Here is a 14,424-nt window from a genome sequence, read left to right as displayed (position 1 = left end):
TATAATGATATAAGAAATTTGTGATAAAAAAAAAAATCATCACACACTATAAATTTAAAAATTTATTATATTTATATATTAAAAAAAAGTTAGCAGGTCATATACTTAATTTTTGAGAGATTTTCAACTTATGGCGTCTGCTCCTGATGATAGCTATTTATCATTAGACCAAGACACCGATCAGGAGATTGAACTATATATCTCTTATTCAACTATCAGAAATTTTACTATTTAAACTAACTGAAACCCACTCATATACTTAATTAAATCATGAATATTATTTGTTTAAAAACCTCAACTTTATGATTAAAGTCCAATACGAAAATTTTTTTTTTTTTTTGAAGAGCAATATGAAAAATTATTTTGTGGTTAAAAAGCAAAAACGATAAAAGAAGAATACATTAGAAGATTTAATTACAAAAAAAGATTTATTCAGCATATAAAGCATAAATATAATTACTTAAAAGTTAAAACTTTCTATTACATCACTTACATATGGATTAATTCAATAAACATATTATTATTATTTTTTCATAAATTTTCCAAATTCATATGTGAACATAATCATGGACCTTTGACTGTAACAGCTCTTTTTCTTTCTCTCTCCTCCATATGTGTCAGCTTGCATTAAACAAATATGTGGTAAAGACATTTGGTCCTACTTTCAAGAGTACAAATTTGTCGTACTCGCTCATCCATTCCATTCCTTTCATTCCTATCTTTCTATTATAACTTAAAAAAAATTAGAAAGGAAAAAGAAAATAGCTAATATTTTCGTGGGCTCCATATAAAAATAACTATATATTTATGATCATTGCAGTTTCAGCATTTTTCGAACCTTTCACGTTTTTTTAAACGAGAGTCGGAACGAGCGAGTATAAATACTTTTTTCAAATTAGCGAGTAGAATGTACTCTACAGTATCGCTTTAACCGCAACCCGAGCACCAGATTCCGAACGAAAGGAAAAAGAAGGTCTCACACCACACCACACTACTCGCGCTCCAAAGCCTTCTTCTTCTCAAAAATTCACAGCCTCTTTTCTCTCTACCTACATCAACAACAACAACACACACACACACTCTCTCTCCTAGATTTTCTCGCTCTAGATTATTTATTTTTTTTTTTGCATGTAGCTTGGTCTTCTTTCTCTGACCAAAATTTTCTTTTGTGGTTTTTACCCAAAAAAGAAAAAAAAGAAGAAGTTTGGTTCAAATTTTAACTGAACCATGGAGGTTTTTACAGAGGCTTTGTAGTAGTACATTATTGTTTTTACCGGAAGTAGCTTCAGAATCAGAGAGGGTTTCTTGCTTTCTCGTCTGGGAGAGGTAAATTTTCTTAACCGTTATTCTTGGAAGTAAGATTTTCGGTTTTTTTTTTTTTGTTGATAATTAGAGATGTTAACTTTTAAGCATGTTTGTTATTCTCTGTTTGGTTGCCAAGAAATGGAGAGATTGTATTTCTTTTGTTTTGTGGTTTTTGGATTTTTTGTGTTTTGAATTTGGGGGAAAGAGAATGTCTTGGACTGTACGATTCACTTGAAAGTGGGGTTTTCATTTCATTGAATTTTAAACTACATGCAGAATAGGAGGGGGGTTCTGGGATTCTCTCTTTTTTCTTGGAAATGAGTTTCTCAGATTTTTCTTAGCAAATAAACGGATGTGTTAGGTTTATTTTGCTGAATATTGTGGAGGATAATTGTTTTTTTGGTGCAAAACAAAGAGGTTGGGATATTGAAAATTAGGGTTTTATGTTGTTCCAAGTCTTCAAGAGGGTTTTGGAACATTTGGGAAATAAATTGTGAAAAGAAATGCTAGGGACACCCCATTCTTGCACCTTGCTTATGTGTCAACTCTTGATTGGATTTCAGCTTTTTCAAGTACATGTGGTGGACCCATGGGAAAGTGTTGGAATCCAATCAAAAGTTGACACGTAAGCAGGGTGTGGATTTTGGGTGTGGAAATGGGTGTGTCCCTAGCATTTCTCAAATTGTGAGGCTCTAGTTAGGGATCTATATGATTGATAAGGGTTAATTTAGTCACATTCTTTCTTCGGGCTGTGTTTGGCGAGGTTTGTAATTGGTTTTGGATAAGGCATTGAGTAGTCAATGTATGAGCAAAGGATGTATCGAGTCATTGTATGAACAAATGACTGAGTTTACCTCTAAACTGGGTTGGAGAGAATTCCTCCAAACCACTACGTGGATCATTCACACAATCTTCTAGTCACATATCCTATTTAACGAGTCATGTTATTTAACACACCTGGATGGTTTTATGAATCACCACATAATGGGTTGGAAGAGATTCCTCAAAACTGGTTTGGAGGAAAATGTGTACATGTGCAAATGTTATATTTGAGAGAGTTTGGTTGATTGCAAATCAATGCTGTTGAGTTCACATAGGAGATTAGAGATCTGATAGATTCGTTTTAAGTGGTCTTAACATTAATAAATTCATGCTTGACCTGATTTTTGGTGTGATTAGCATCTGAAGTTCTGTGTTCTGTGTTAAGTCCTTTTAAGTACAAACATTTGTTGGAAAGCGTAGATAAATAATCATTGCATTGGTTCATGTTAGATGACAAAATCTGAGAAACTTTTCATTTTGTATTGTTTTACTAAGTAAGTACACAGACTATCCTTAATGAAATTGGACACTGAAAACAAATGCAGGTATTCATGAACCCAAAGTATGTTAATAATTAGTAGTATTATGGACTAGGATATATAGACAGATGATTGGTAGGCCTATATCTGCAGACATAGCTATTGCTATATATTGCTTGTAACCTGGTCAGATCAATTTCGAACTTTTTCATTTCAGAGGGTTCTGTACTCTCATTTTCTTTTTTTCTGGAAGAGACATACGATGATGTATGGCAGTTAGTGCAATCCACAAGCTCTTGTATTCTTCCAAGTTTTGGGCGACTCCATTTATAAATAGAGTATTTCTGTTTAAGTTATGGACTCTTTCACTTTTTTGGATTGGGAAATCGATTTAAAAGATTTTTAGCTGCTAATTTAATGTTTATGTCAATTATCATAAATTTTATGATTTTCCCATTTTTTAGCTACATGTTTGGGGTAGCTCTGCTGGGTATGTAGAAATGCTTTCAGGAAACATGACCAACCTTGTATGATCAGACATGTAAGCTTGGTGTTGTCATTATGATTGTGAAAATCTGTAGGCTACAGTCATGATTATTTAGTTACATTGTCCTTTAGGCTTTGTTTGGTTGGGAGGATGGAAATTGTTGAGAGGATAAAAAAGTGGGAGGATAGAAAGTATTTGTGTTTTCTATCATGTGTGTTTGGTAGAGATGATGGAAAAGTGGAAAATTGTTGTTTTTAAAAAAAGAAGAAGATATTTTTGTTTTTACATTGTGCTTATAAGAATATACAACTGATTCTATGCGTTACAGTGAATTGGTTATGATGGCTTGTACTCTGTAAGATATTGATCAAATTTGACCAAAAGATTTTGGTCAAATTGTTTTGGACTAAAAACTGATGGCCCCACTTGATTTGATAAGTTCTAGCGTATATTTGAACAAAGAAAATGTTGATATTCAAAGTTATGTGATCATCCTAACATCTCACCTCATAAATTTATTATGGGACTTGAGTATTGTCCTGGGTCCTGATCTACTATTAGCAAACAGTTTATATAAGTCATAAGGTGCATAATGTAAACTTTTGGAATTTAATATTTGTCATTACTTCTGTAATGATTTATTGCACGATAATATGCCTCTATTTGGTACTTATTTCCTTATTTGTATTCCTGAGCAGCTTGGAAACCTCAACTTTGCACAAAGCTAGAGATTACAGAGAAATGGTACTGTTTGTTACTCATTATAGCTTTATATTTGTTAATAGATATAATTTTGGTATTATTTTACTTTCATAATAATTCTTCTTCTTTTTTTACAAACGAAAATGGCTTGAATGACCAGTAAATAACTAAATATTGGGGAAAACAAAACCGATTTGGTTATCTATATATTTCTGCCAACTGTGATTTCAATTCAATACATCATGCATGTCTGTGTTTTTGTTTATACTTGAGCAGGATGGGGATGCTTCTGGTGTTGAGGGTGACAACTGTGACTGGAACAGTGAAGACGAGCGGGAAATTGATGACTTCTCTTTATCTTCTTCTTCAAGTTTGACACCTCCAAATGAAGAAACTGTTACTGGCTCTGGGGAGGTAAATAGCAGCCTATTCTGAATTTCCTTATTGTTTTCAACATTCAAAATATTTATATACAGGCGTTGAAATTAGTAGCAAAAGGGTTCCAGTTATTGAATTTTATGGTTTAATTATGAAGATGGCTTGAGATGGAAGACTTCATATTTGTTAGTATCATGGAAATATTCAAATGTGAATTTGAGGCATCTGGTGGATATTAAATCAAGGAATGATATACAAAAGAAATGAGATACTGATTTCTGGTCAAGTGTCATGCATATACTTAATATTGTTAAAAAAGAATTGCCCAATTCTTATTGAAAATATTTCTCTCCTGAACCAGCTTCTGAAAAATCTTGTATGTACTTGTTCATATGGTTTTATCATCCATCTTTAGATAGTAATTTAACCAGATTATGCATTTTTAATTTCATTAGTCAGTTTATTGTTGGATGTTCCTGGTTAATGCATTTCTCCGACAATTTAAACAAAACAAAAAAAAAGGAAAAGGAAAAAAAAGAACATGTTTAACCAAAATGGTTCAAGTAACTTAACAGATAGATGTGGTAGATATCTAAGCATATAATTTAATTGGTTATCCAAGATTTAAGTGTGACTGTCAATGTTGTCTCTTGAGGTTCATTCTTGTTAAGCATATGTTTTATTGTACTAAGCTTAAGGATTTTCCCTAGATCATAAAAATCTTTAGCGTCTATAGGTATTCCATTTGTGGTCTAGTCTTGGAGGGATATCACAAAATTCTATCTCTTCTTGTTTAAATGCCCTCTCATAATTCATAATATACAAAAGGATTACCATATGTTCTTTTCCATAAGGAAACCAACATCTCTGTTGCTTGAATTCATATTGTGGAATTTATGAAGATTTTCGATGCATTTATTTACTTTGTAGGGTACCTTGTTGCATTTCTATTGAGCTGCATAGACTTGTTGGCTTCCGATAATATGTTAATCCAGCCGGTTATTATTTTTACTTTTCATCATCCATAAGAATGCATATGCATATGTTATATGTTCCCTTTGTTTGAGATAATTATTTATGCCTCATTTATTCATAATAAATACTTCCTTCTGGTTGGCTTCAACCACATGCAATGATTTTTATACAAAATTGCTTACTACTAAAATACTATATTCATTCATTTATGTGCACAAGAAGATTTATGTAGAAATACAGATTGTTCATTAAATAACTATTTATCTTTGTTTTTATGTCTCAAGGCAAGCTCATCTGCTGGTTCCTCCAACTCCAAATTATTTGATAAGTTCATAGGGATGGGCTTTACTGAAAAGATGGTTGCAAAAGCAATTCAGGAAAATGGTATAAGCTCTATCTTACTTTTGTGCACATGTTTTTAACTTATAAGCATTATAAATAACCCTTCTCTGATGAATATCCAGGAGAGGACAATACAGATTCAATTCTAAATACACTCCTTACATACTCGGTGAGTTAGTGATGCAGGGAGTACAATTAAAATTATTTTTGAATTGATTATTTTTATTTTGTACTTATTTGAGATACCTGATCTCATATTTGAATTTTTTAATTGAATTTGTGCTTTAATGCTATTGAGGATTTTTTTCAATGCAACGTAATTATGTCTTGATGTAACCTTGAAGCCATTAAAAACAACCTCTAGGAATTGTTTGAGACAGTACAATTTGAATATAAAATCTCCGAGTTAAGAGTTTTCTCTAAAGCTTGGTTGTGAAGCCTAGGATTTTCTTCCCTCCCACCCCTACCCTTTTTTATTTCTTATTGATGCAAACCCGTTTTATAGTGTACTCCAAGTCTTTGTCATAGCCCAAAACTGTAAAAACCACCACTGAACCCACACCCCCACTGTCAAGATAAGGTTGTATAATTTATTCCACCCATTGATATGATCATTCTAAATGAATTTAATACAGTGGGACAAAAAGCTTCTTTGGTTTTAGTACAACTTCAAGTGCTCCAAGAGTTTTTGCAAGTGTTAATTGCAAAAGTTCTTATCATAAGCGCTTCAAATTTGAGGTCTTCACCAACCAAGGAGTGATGTGGGGAGTACAACCAAAATTATTTTAGATTTTTACTCATTTTATACATGATATCAGTTATTAATTATTGAATTCAAATTTGGGCTTCGATATTGTTGAGGATTTAATGGGATGTAATTGTGACTTTATGTAATCCTTGAAGCCCTAAAAATGAGGCTGGGGGTGGGGGAAGAATCTGCTATAGGTATAGTTTGAGACAATTTTGAATTTAAAAAAAAGAAAAAGTTAAAAGAGTTTTCTCTATAGCTTCGGTGATTCCAAGCACCCATAGGTGGTGTAGCCTAAGATTTTCTTTTTCTCATTTTAATTCTTATTCATGCAAACCCATTTCGCATCACTTATTAATAGCTTCCTAATTCTCAGATGATGTAGTTGCTACTTTTGTCTTGGCTACATAGTACCATGTTATTCCCCGTTCTCTTCATGCAGATTCTATTTCTATGAACTAAACGATATTGTTTAACTCCAAATGCATTTTTTTAAGTAATAAATTAAATAAATATTTTTATTATATTATTTTTGTATAAATATTAAAATATATGTGTATGTATTATTCTTTATAACTAAATAATATAAAATAAAAATTACATAAGTAAGTTCTTTTTTTTTTTTGGTTTTTGGAATCTGCACTTGAAGTGACCAAAAAAATTATTAATAAGTACATTTACAATAATGAAGCAAATTGAGAAAGAATTGATAAAACATATAAAGTACAATTGACTTCAACTATATGAAAGGTCCATCTGTACTATTAATAAAGAATTCCCTGATTTTTTTGGGACTCATCTTGCTTGTTACAAGCATATTTATTCTAGAAATTATCACAAACTGCCAATGTGCTCTAGCTCAATTAGCATCTCCTCCCCTTAAGAAGTTTTAGGTAGAGGATGAGGTTGTGGATTCAGGACCCATTGGGTGCATGTATAACTTACCAATAAAAAAAATGGAAATTATCACAAACCCAACTCAGTAACCTGGTATTTTTGGACTCTTTAAAAATTGGGGATCATCTTTTCGAGAGAGGGGAGAGTGGGGAACCGTAAATATGGATGGTATTCACTTGTAAACTGTTCCAAGACTTACTTACGTTTTGCTCATTCCCTATCTGGTTTGAGTGGCCTAATAAATTGTCTATCACATTGGACTGAAAATTCTTTTGTATGGCTTAATGATTGGCTACCTTGTTAGACCAGAATTTATTGTCTGTGGTCTGGCATATGATTCTATTGTGAACATCCTAGTGCTTCACCTTTCACAACTTGAATTAATCTGCCATTTGGGGTTATCTATTTCTGACCTTTATATTAATTATTTTTGCAGACTCTTGAAACATCTCCTCAAGAACAGCAACATATTGATTCTGATAATTACTCTTTGGATTGCGATGGGAGCTTTCTGGATGGTTTCTCTGATGTTGACAGTTGGTCTGACAATGAGGTAGAGATTTTTTATTTTTTTTTTTTTTGGGCTAAACTAATTACTTAGATGATGTTTACTGTATGGACTTTTGAACCAATTTTCATCTAATATACCCTTCTGCAAATATGAGCCCACCAGCAACTCTTTATTATGCATGAGGTAGAGATTTTTTATTTTTTATTTTTTTGGGCTAAACTAATTACTTAGATGATGTTTACTGTATGGACTTTTGAACCAATTTTCATCTAATATACTCTTCTGCAAATATGAGCCCACCAGCAACTCTTTATTATGCATGGCTTCCTAGTGGTTCTTGTCTTCCTACCCACCTAGATGGAAATATAATTCTGCAATATTGTTGAAAGTTGTGCAATCATTGATGCACATACGAGGGACATGTAGGATCATGACAATTGCAATTACGTTTTTTTTTTTTTGCTGATAATATGCATATACATTGGATCTATCTTGCAGGAAATCACAAATACCGTGTTTGATGAGGATAATAAATTATCATCCTTAATGAGTATGGGGTACACAAGAGATGAGGCTTCAATAGCAATGGAGAGATGTGGTGCGTATTTCAGTGTTATGCATATTTTGAAATGGTTTAGTTTTTTACTCATTTTTGTCCATGATCATGTCATATCTTGTGAAGATCTAAGATTTAGTTTCCCACACCCCAACTACGACCCCTAGTAGGGAAAAATTCTTAAGAAGATTTAAGATTTGGGTTTTTTACACCCTAACAGCCCTGGAAAATTAAAACAAAGGATCTAGCTGTTTAAGTCAAGTACTCTAGCTATGCTGCATTGCTGCTTGTATTTTATCAATGCTCATTTTGCATCATCCATATCTCACATGACAAGGTATTGGTTGGAGTGTTTAAATTTTTCATCATTTATATTGGTCATTGACACTTTGTTTGGGAGTTCATAAAGGAATGGAATAGAATAGAATAGAATGCATTTAAGTAATGGAAAGGAATGGAAAAGAAAGGAATGAAGTAACATTGTTTAGAGGTTTTAAAATAAAGGGATGCAAAGGAATGAGGGGTAAGTAACCTTGTTTGGGAGTAATATAGAGGGAAATGAATGAAATCATTTAATCACAAAATTAATATTAGACCCTGGTTTTAAAATGAAGGGCTGAATATATAAGGGTATTTGGGAGTTTTAGTGAAATTTTATTAAACCTCATTCCATTCTCTATGATTCCTCTCAATTTTGGGAGAAATGAAAATTTGAGGTTTTGAGGAAATAAAGAGAAACGAGTGTTTCCTTCTATCCATTTTATTCCCTCTCACTTAAACTTCCAAATAAGGGAATGGACCTTTCCATTCCCTCCATTTAAACTCCCAAACAAGGGTAAGGAAGGAATATTCTAAAATTATTTTTTTCATTCCTTTCTCTCCTCTGATCCTCCCTACAACCTATGAAGGTTTCAGTTTCAAGGTATCTTTGTTGCGTATCACTCATCTAGTTTTATTTTTACTGAGAAGCTCTATGTAACACTTCTGGGATGATGCATGCCTTTGCTGAGTAAAAGCTTTATTTGAATGGAGTGCTTTTTGAGTGAAAAAGTGTGTATAAACCCTTGACAGTTGTTTATGGCAACCATACTTCCATTTTACCCCCCTTTTTAAAGAATTTTAATGTAATAAAAAATGTTTTAGGATCCTAATTAGTCTATCTGGATTCATAGCCGACCTCAATGTTTTGAGATTAAAACTTGGTTTTTGTAATAAAAAAGGTTTGAAAGAACACCAAAAGGAAGTGTTGTGCAAGAACATAGGTGGCGTTCAAATGGAATCTCCCAAAAATACAAAGTAAATGAAAAATTTTATTTTTATTTTCATTTTTTTGTTAGTCTTTGAGGCAGCAATTCAAATATTTTGGTAGCATGACTAGATTAGGTTTAGTTTTGGGAAATAGGCAACGGTGAGAGTACTTAGAAAAAAGAAAAGTATTTTGCAGATGGTAAAATCTATCTCTATGTATAAAAGATAAATTTCATGTGGGATGGGATTGGGAGAAGTTGCGCAGGGCTGGTCTAGGTGAGGTGGGACATTTTTCCATCTTTATCCGAGTTTACTCAGTGACCTTGGTTTCTAGGTGGTGTTATCCATAATAATGATAATATATATGTACTTCTATGGCTCCTTCTCCTCAGTCTTCTTTAGTGGCTATCTTAGTTGACTGTACAAAAAGCTTCTTCAATCTCTTGTTATTATATCAGAATGTGCTTCTGCTGTTTCTTTTGTCCTTGGCCTTATTATGCCCTCCAAATACTTCAGGTCTCAACGCATCGCTTGTGGAGTTGACAGATTTTATCTGTGCTGCTCAAATCTCTAAGGTAGAGGATGCTCATCTGCCTGTTGAAGAAAAGGTAATTAATTTGACTATTTTAAGTGGGTATAAATTCAACCACCAAAAAAAAAAATTGAACTTAAAGCTTTGTAATTATTTTTATATGTTTAGTTTGTTTTCCTGTATAAATGGAGTATTGAACCATAGTTTTTTCTACTGATTCTATTTATACCATATTGAATATCAAGAGTCAAAGGTGATTTTTTTTTTCATCTATTTTCACAGCCGAGGCCTAAGCTTCCATGCATAGTTTCCGCTAAGCTCAAGAAAAGAAAGCAGTATGATTATGAGATGTGGAAAAGAAAAAAGCAGGCACTCCTTGATGATGATGAAACAATTCGTCTCCCAAATCCAATGATTGGATTTGGTGTCCCTAATGAATCACACCCTACAATTCATAGAACACTCCCAGAGGCAGCTATTGGACCTCCCTATTTCTATTATGAGAATGTGGCGCTTGCTCCTAAAGGCGTTTGGACCACTATTTCACGGTTCCTATATGACGTGGAGCCAGAATTTGTTGATTCAAAATATTTTTGTGCTTCTGCTAGGAAAAGGGGCTATGTTCACAATCTTCCAATCCAAAACAGGTTTCCTCTCCTTCCACTTCCACCACACACCATTCATGAGGCATTACCCTTAACAAGGAAATGGTGGCCTTCATGGGATGAGAGAACAAAGTTGAATTGCTTACAAACTTGTATTGGTAGTGCAAAACTGACAGAGAGGATCCGAAAGGCACTTGAAGACTATGATGGTGAACCACCTCTAAGAGTTCAAAAGTATGTACTTGATGAATGTCGAAAATGGAATTTGGTCTGGGTTGGGAGGAATAAGGTTGCCCCACTTGAACCTGATGAAGTAGAAATGCTTTTGGGGTTTCCAAGGAACCACACAAGGGGAGGTGGAATAAGTCGAACTGATAGATATAAATCACTTGGTAATTCATTCCAGGTGGGAATTTGTTGCCATCTCTTTATTATTCCTTTTTTAAGATGGGTCAATAATACATGAAATAATCATGAATATCTTGAAATGTTGCATGATTTCAAAATATTTGTAGAATGTTAGCTATTTTATACCAGAAATGCTTGTTAATTAATTTTCTCCTTGAATTTTTTCCAATTTTGAGTGGTTCTTTGCTTGAGAATATCCCTGGGAATTGTAAGTCACTTAGGCTGTTGGATAAATTATTTTCAGGTTGACACAGTAGCATACCATCTCTCAGTCTTGAAAGACATGTTCCCAGGAGGCATCAATCTTCTCTCTCTTTTCTCTGGGATAGGTGGTGCAGAAGTAGCCCTACATCGACTTGGTATCCCTTTGAAGAATGTTGTGTCGGTTGAGATTTCAGAAGTAAATAGAAATATTGTCAGGAGTTGGTGGGAGCAAACAAACCAGAAAGGGAATTTGATTGACCTTGCAGATGTGCAGCAGCTAAATGGTGACCGGTTGGAGCAGTTGATGAACTCATTTGGTGGATTTGATCTTGTAGTTGGTGGGAGCCCATGTAATAATCTTGCAGGTAGCAACAGGCATCATCGAGATGGACTTGAGGGTAAAGAGTCTGCACTCTTCTATGATTACTTTCGTATTCTAGATTTGGTCAAGAATTGGTCAAATGTATCATGACAAAAAATCAATGAATTTTTTGTAAAGGGGCTTTCTCTCTTAAGTTAAACATGACCTGCCAAAATCTTTTTAAGCTTCTGATTGTTTCAATGGAAGGAATTATTAGTAAAGGAAGGTAAAAGTTATTGACCGGATATCTCTCCATGTTTGTGATGCTGGTCCAGTATTCTGTTGGAGTAAGCATTCTCTTTAATGACATCTTACCAACATGAAGTGTCCTCTCAACATTTTGAGGATCATAGCACTTCGTTGTAGTAAAATTTATTTTCTTATGCTGTGAATATGTTGGAATTGCGTGATAAATCTGATGCTGGGCAGGGGCATTCAAAGAATGAATGGTCAAATCTGAAACAATTTGAATTCAGGACCTCTCGCACCCGTAGCAAGGATTGCACCTTTTCCCCAAAGGATTAGCCCTGCTGAGAATCTCTAGAACCATTTGTTTGTCAAAACAAAGGTTATCTATGTAATTCTGTACTTGCAAGAAATTGCAGTAATTACATTGAGGGGACAGCAATTTCCACCTTAAATGTGGTTTGACTATTACTTTCACATAGATTGTTTATTACTTTTTCATAGATACACTACTTTTTCTCCGCTACTCATATCAGGTTGTGGTAAAGGTTGTGATAAAAGTTGTAACGCAATAGAATTGTCCGTAAATTTTCTCAATCGCATTTCAGCACGGCATTCTGCCTAAGCTGATAAAATCCTATGAGAAACAAGTGCTGCTGATCTCATACTCCGATACTATCAGATATCATTGTGTCCCCGTTTTTTGTGGTAAGGTAAGAGTGGAGTTAATGAAAGAATGTTCCTTAGTAGAGTCCATGGTTCCCAAGATTTGTTTTGCATAGCATGTTTGTTTCTTGTTTGTCTAGATTTGCCAGGCAGCAAGGGGTAAATAAAACAACTCTCAAAGGTAAACGAAGTGAGAGTCAGGTTACTTGTTAGGAGCTGATCATATACTCTTTTTTTACTCTTTCCCTCTTGAGAGGATATGAAAAAGTTGAGAAATTATGGATTCCAATTTCTTTCACATGTTGGCAACAAGTGGACAATCATCATTTGGGACAATTACCTCTATTGACACATTTGTGGGTACAATTTATATTTGACTCATAATGGTGAATGGGCCTATTATGCTTAGTAGTTCAAGAATCATGATAGACAACAACCATGAAGACCGATTAATTGTTAAGGGTACAAAGCATGAATTGCCTTCACCTACGACCTTCAAACATTGTTATAAGGTGAAAAAGAAAATGTTATTAGAACTTCACCAAATATTTTTTTTTTAATTTAAAAAATAAAAAAGGGAAAAGCAAAGAAAAGGAAGAAAGTGAGTGGACGGGAAAGGGAGAGTATTGTGACTTTTTATTATTTGGCTGGGGGTGAATAGGAAGAGGGAAAAAAAAAGTGGCTGGAGTATTTAAACAAAATGGAATGGAAATTGTCTTCAAAAATGGAATGGAAATTGACATTTAAAATAAAATTACAAAATTACCTATCCAGTTTTTTATCTTTCACTTTTATAATAAGTATATATAATAGAAGATTATTATCCATCTTTACACTTTTTTTATTTTTATCCTCCTAAGTTCCAACTAAGCATAACCTAAGTGTTCTAGAAACAATGGTGTGACATTTTGATAAAAGTGGCATTAGGATAGTATAAATTATATGTGTTTAGCTTACCAAAAAAAAAAAATTATATGTGTTTACAATCTAATGTGTAACTTTTAAACATAAAAAAATAAAAATAAAATAAGTATTTATTATGCCGTCAAAACGTGACATCAATTACATAAATTACTTCTTTCTCAAAAAAAAAAAAATTACTAAGTCAATTTGTAATCAAAATTGATCACTAATAGGGTTTTTTGTGGCCCTTGTTATCTAGGTAGTATTCCCTAATATTATTTTTATATAGTATTTTTAGGGTTTGGTTTACCTCCAGTACTTTTTTAACTGGATATATCATTTTATTTTAAATGTACCATGACAAGTAGTAATAGGTTTTAATCTCCACTTTATTTTGTTAGCAGATAATGTGCCAGTTTCTTATAAAAATAATAAGAGATTTCAGTTAAAAAAAGTACTGAAGATAAGTCAAATTCATATTTTGAATACATTTTTTAAGTGAGTAGGATTTGGACATCGAAAGGAAAGGAAAGAAGATACATAGTAATGCCAGTTATTCATTTTGCTTTTGATATTATTTTTAGTATTTTCCTTTTGATATTTTGATATTAGATTATAAATTGAATATTTTGTGGCCTTTGTGATCTTACTAATATTTCTTTATATATCTATACTATTTATAAGAACATTCTCAACTATATTTTTTTTGTGATTCAAAAATACCCTCATTAATTAAGGGTAACTTATCTTAGAAATAGGGTCATAAATGTCAAATAATAAATTTCATTTTGAATTCAAAAAAAAAAAAAAAAACCTCCTAAAATTTAGGGCATGTTTGGTAGACTGTAATAGGCGCTGTAATGTAATAGTTATTCCTATGATTTAGTTATTCTTTAGTTTGGTTATGTTTTTATTACAAGGAATAGTCATTCCTTATGAATAGCTATTCTTCAAAATGAGGAATAACTATTCCTCTTTAAAATGTTGTATTAGTTATTCCTTAGTAAGTGTAATAATTTCAAAACTTAATATATTTCCAAATAAACAAACTTTCCATATACATCTAACAATTATAAAAATAAAAAATTATAAAAAATAATACATATCTC

At 32.8% G+C, this 14,424-nt stretch overlaps 1 protein-coding gene across 1 annotated transcript; it reads left to right on the top strand.

Moving 5' to 3' along the window:
- Positions 1-859: 859 nt before the first annotated feature.
- On the top strand, positions 860-11,870 carry LOC115976632 (DNA (cytosine-5)-methyltransferase DRM2). The gene is made up of 10 exons (XM_031098051.1): positions 860-1,326; positions 3,792-3,837; positions 4,072-4,209; positions 5,433-5,532; positions 5,613-5,659; positions 7,572-7,688; positions 8,145-8,244; positions 9,967-10,058; positions 10,265-10,993; positions 11,240-11,870. The coding sequence occupies exons 2-10, from the start codon at positions 3,835-3,837 to the stop codon at positions 11,669-11,671; spliced, it is 1,758 nt and encodes a 585-aa protein (XP_030953911.1). The 5' UTR covers positions 860-1,326; positions 3,792-3,834; the 3' UTR covers positions 11,672-11,870.
- The last annotated feature ends 2,554 nt before the right edge of the window (positions 11,871-14,424 follow it).

The sequence above is a fragment of the Quercus lobata genome, chromosome 2, assembly GCF_001633185.2.
Source record: "Quercus lobata isolate SW786 chromosome 2, ValleyOak3.0 Primary Assembly, whole genome shotgun sequence".
In the NCBI taxonomy this organism is placed as follows: Eukaryota; Viridiplantae; Streptophyta; class Magnoliopsida; order Fagales; family Fagaceae; genus Quercus; species Quercus lobata.
This window is presented reverse-complemented; position numbering and strand designations above follow the sequence as displayed.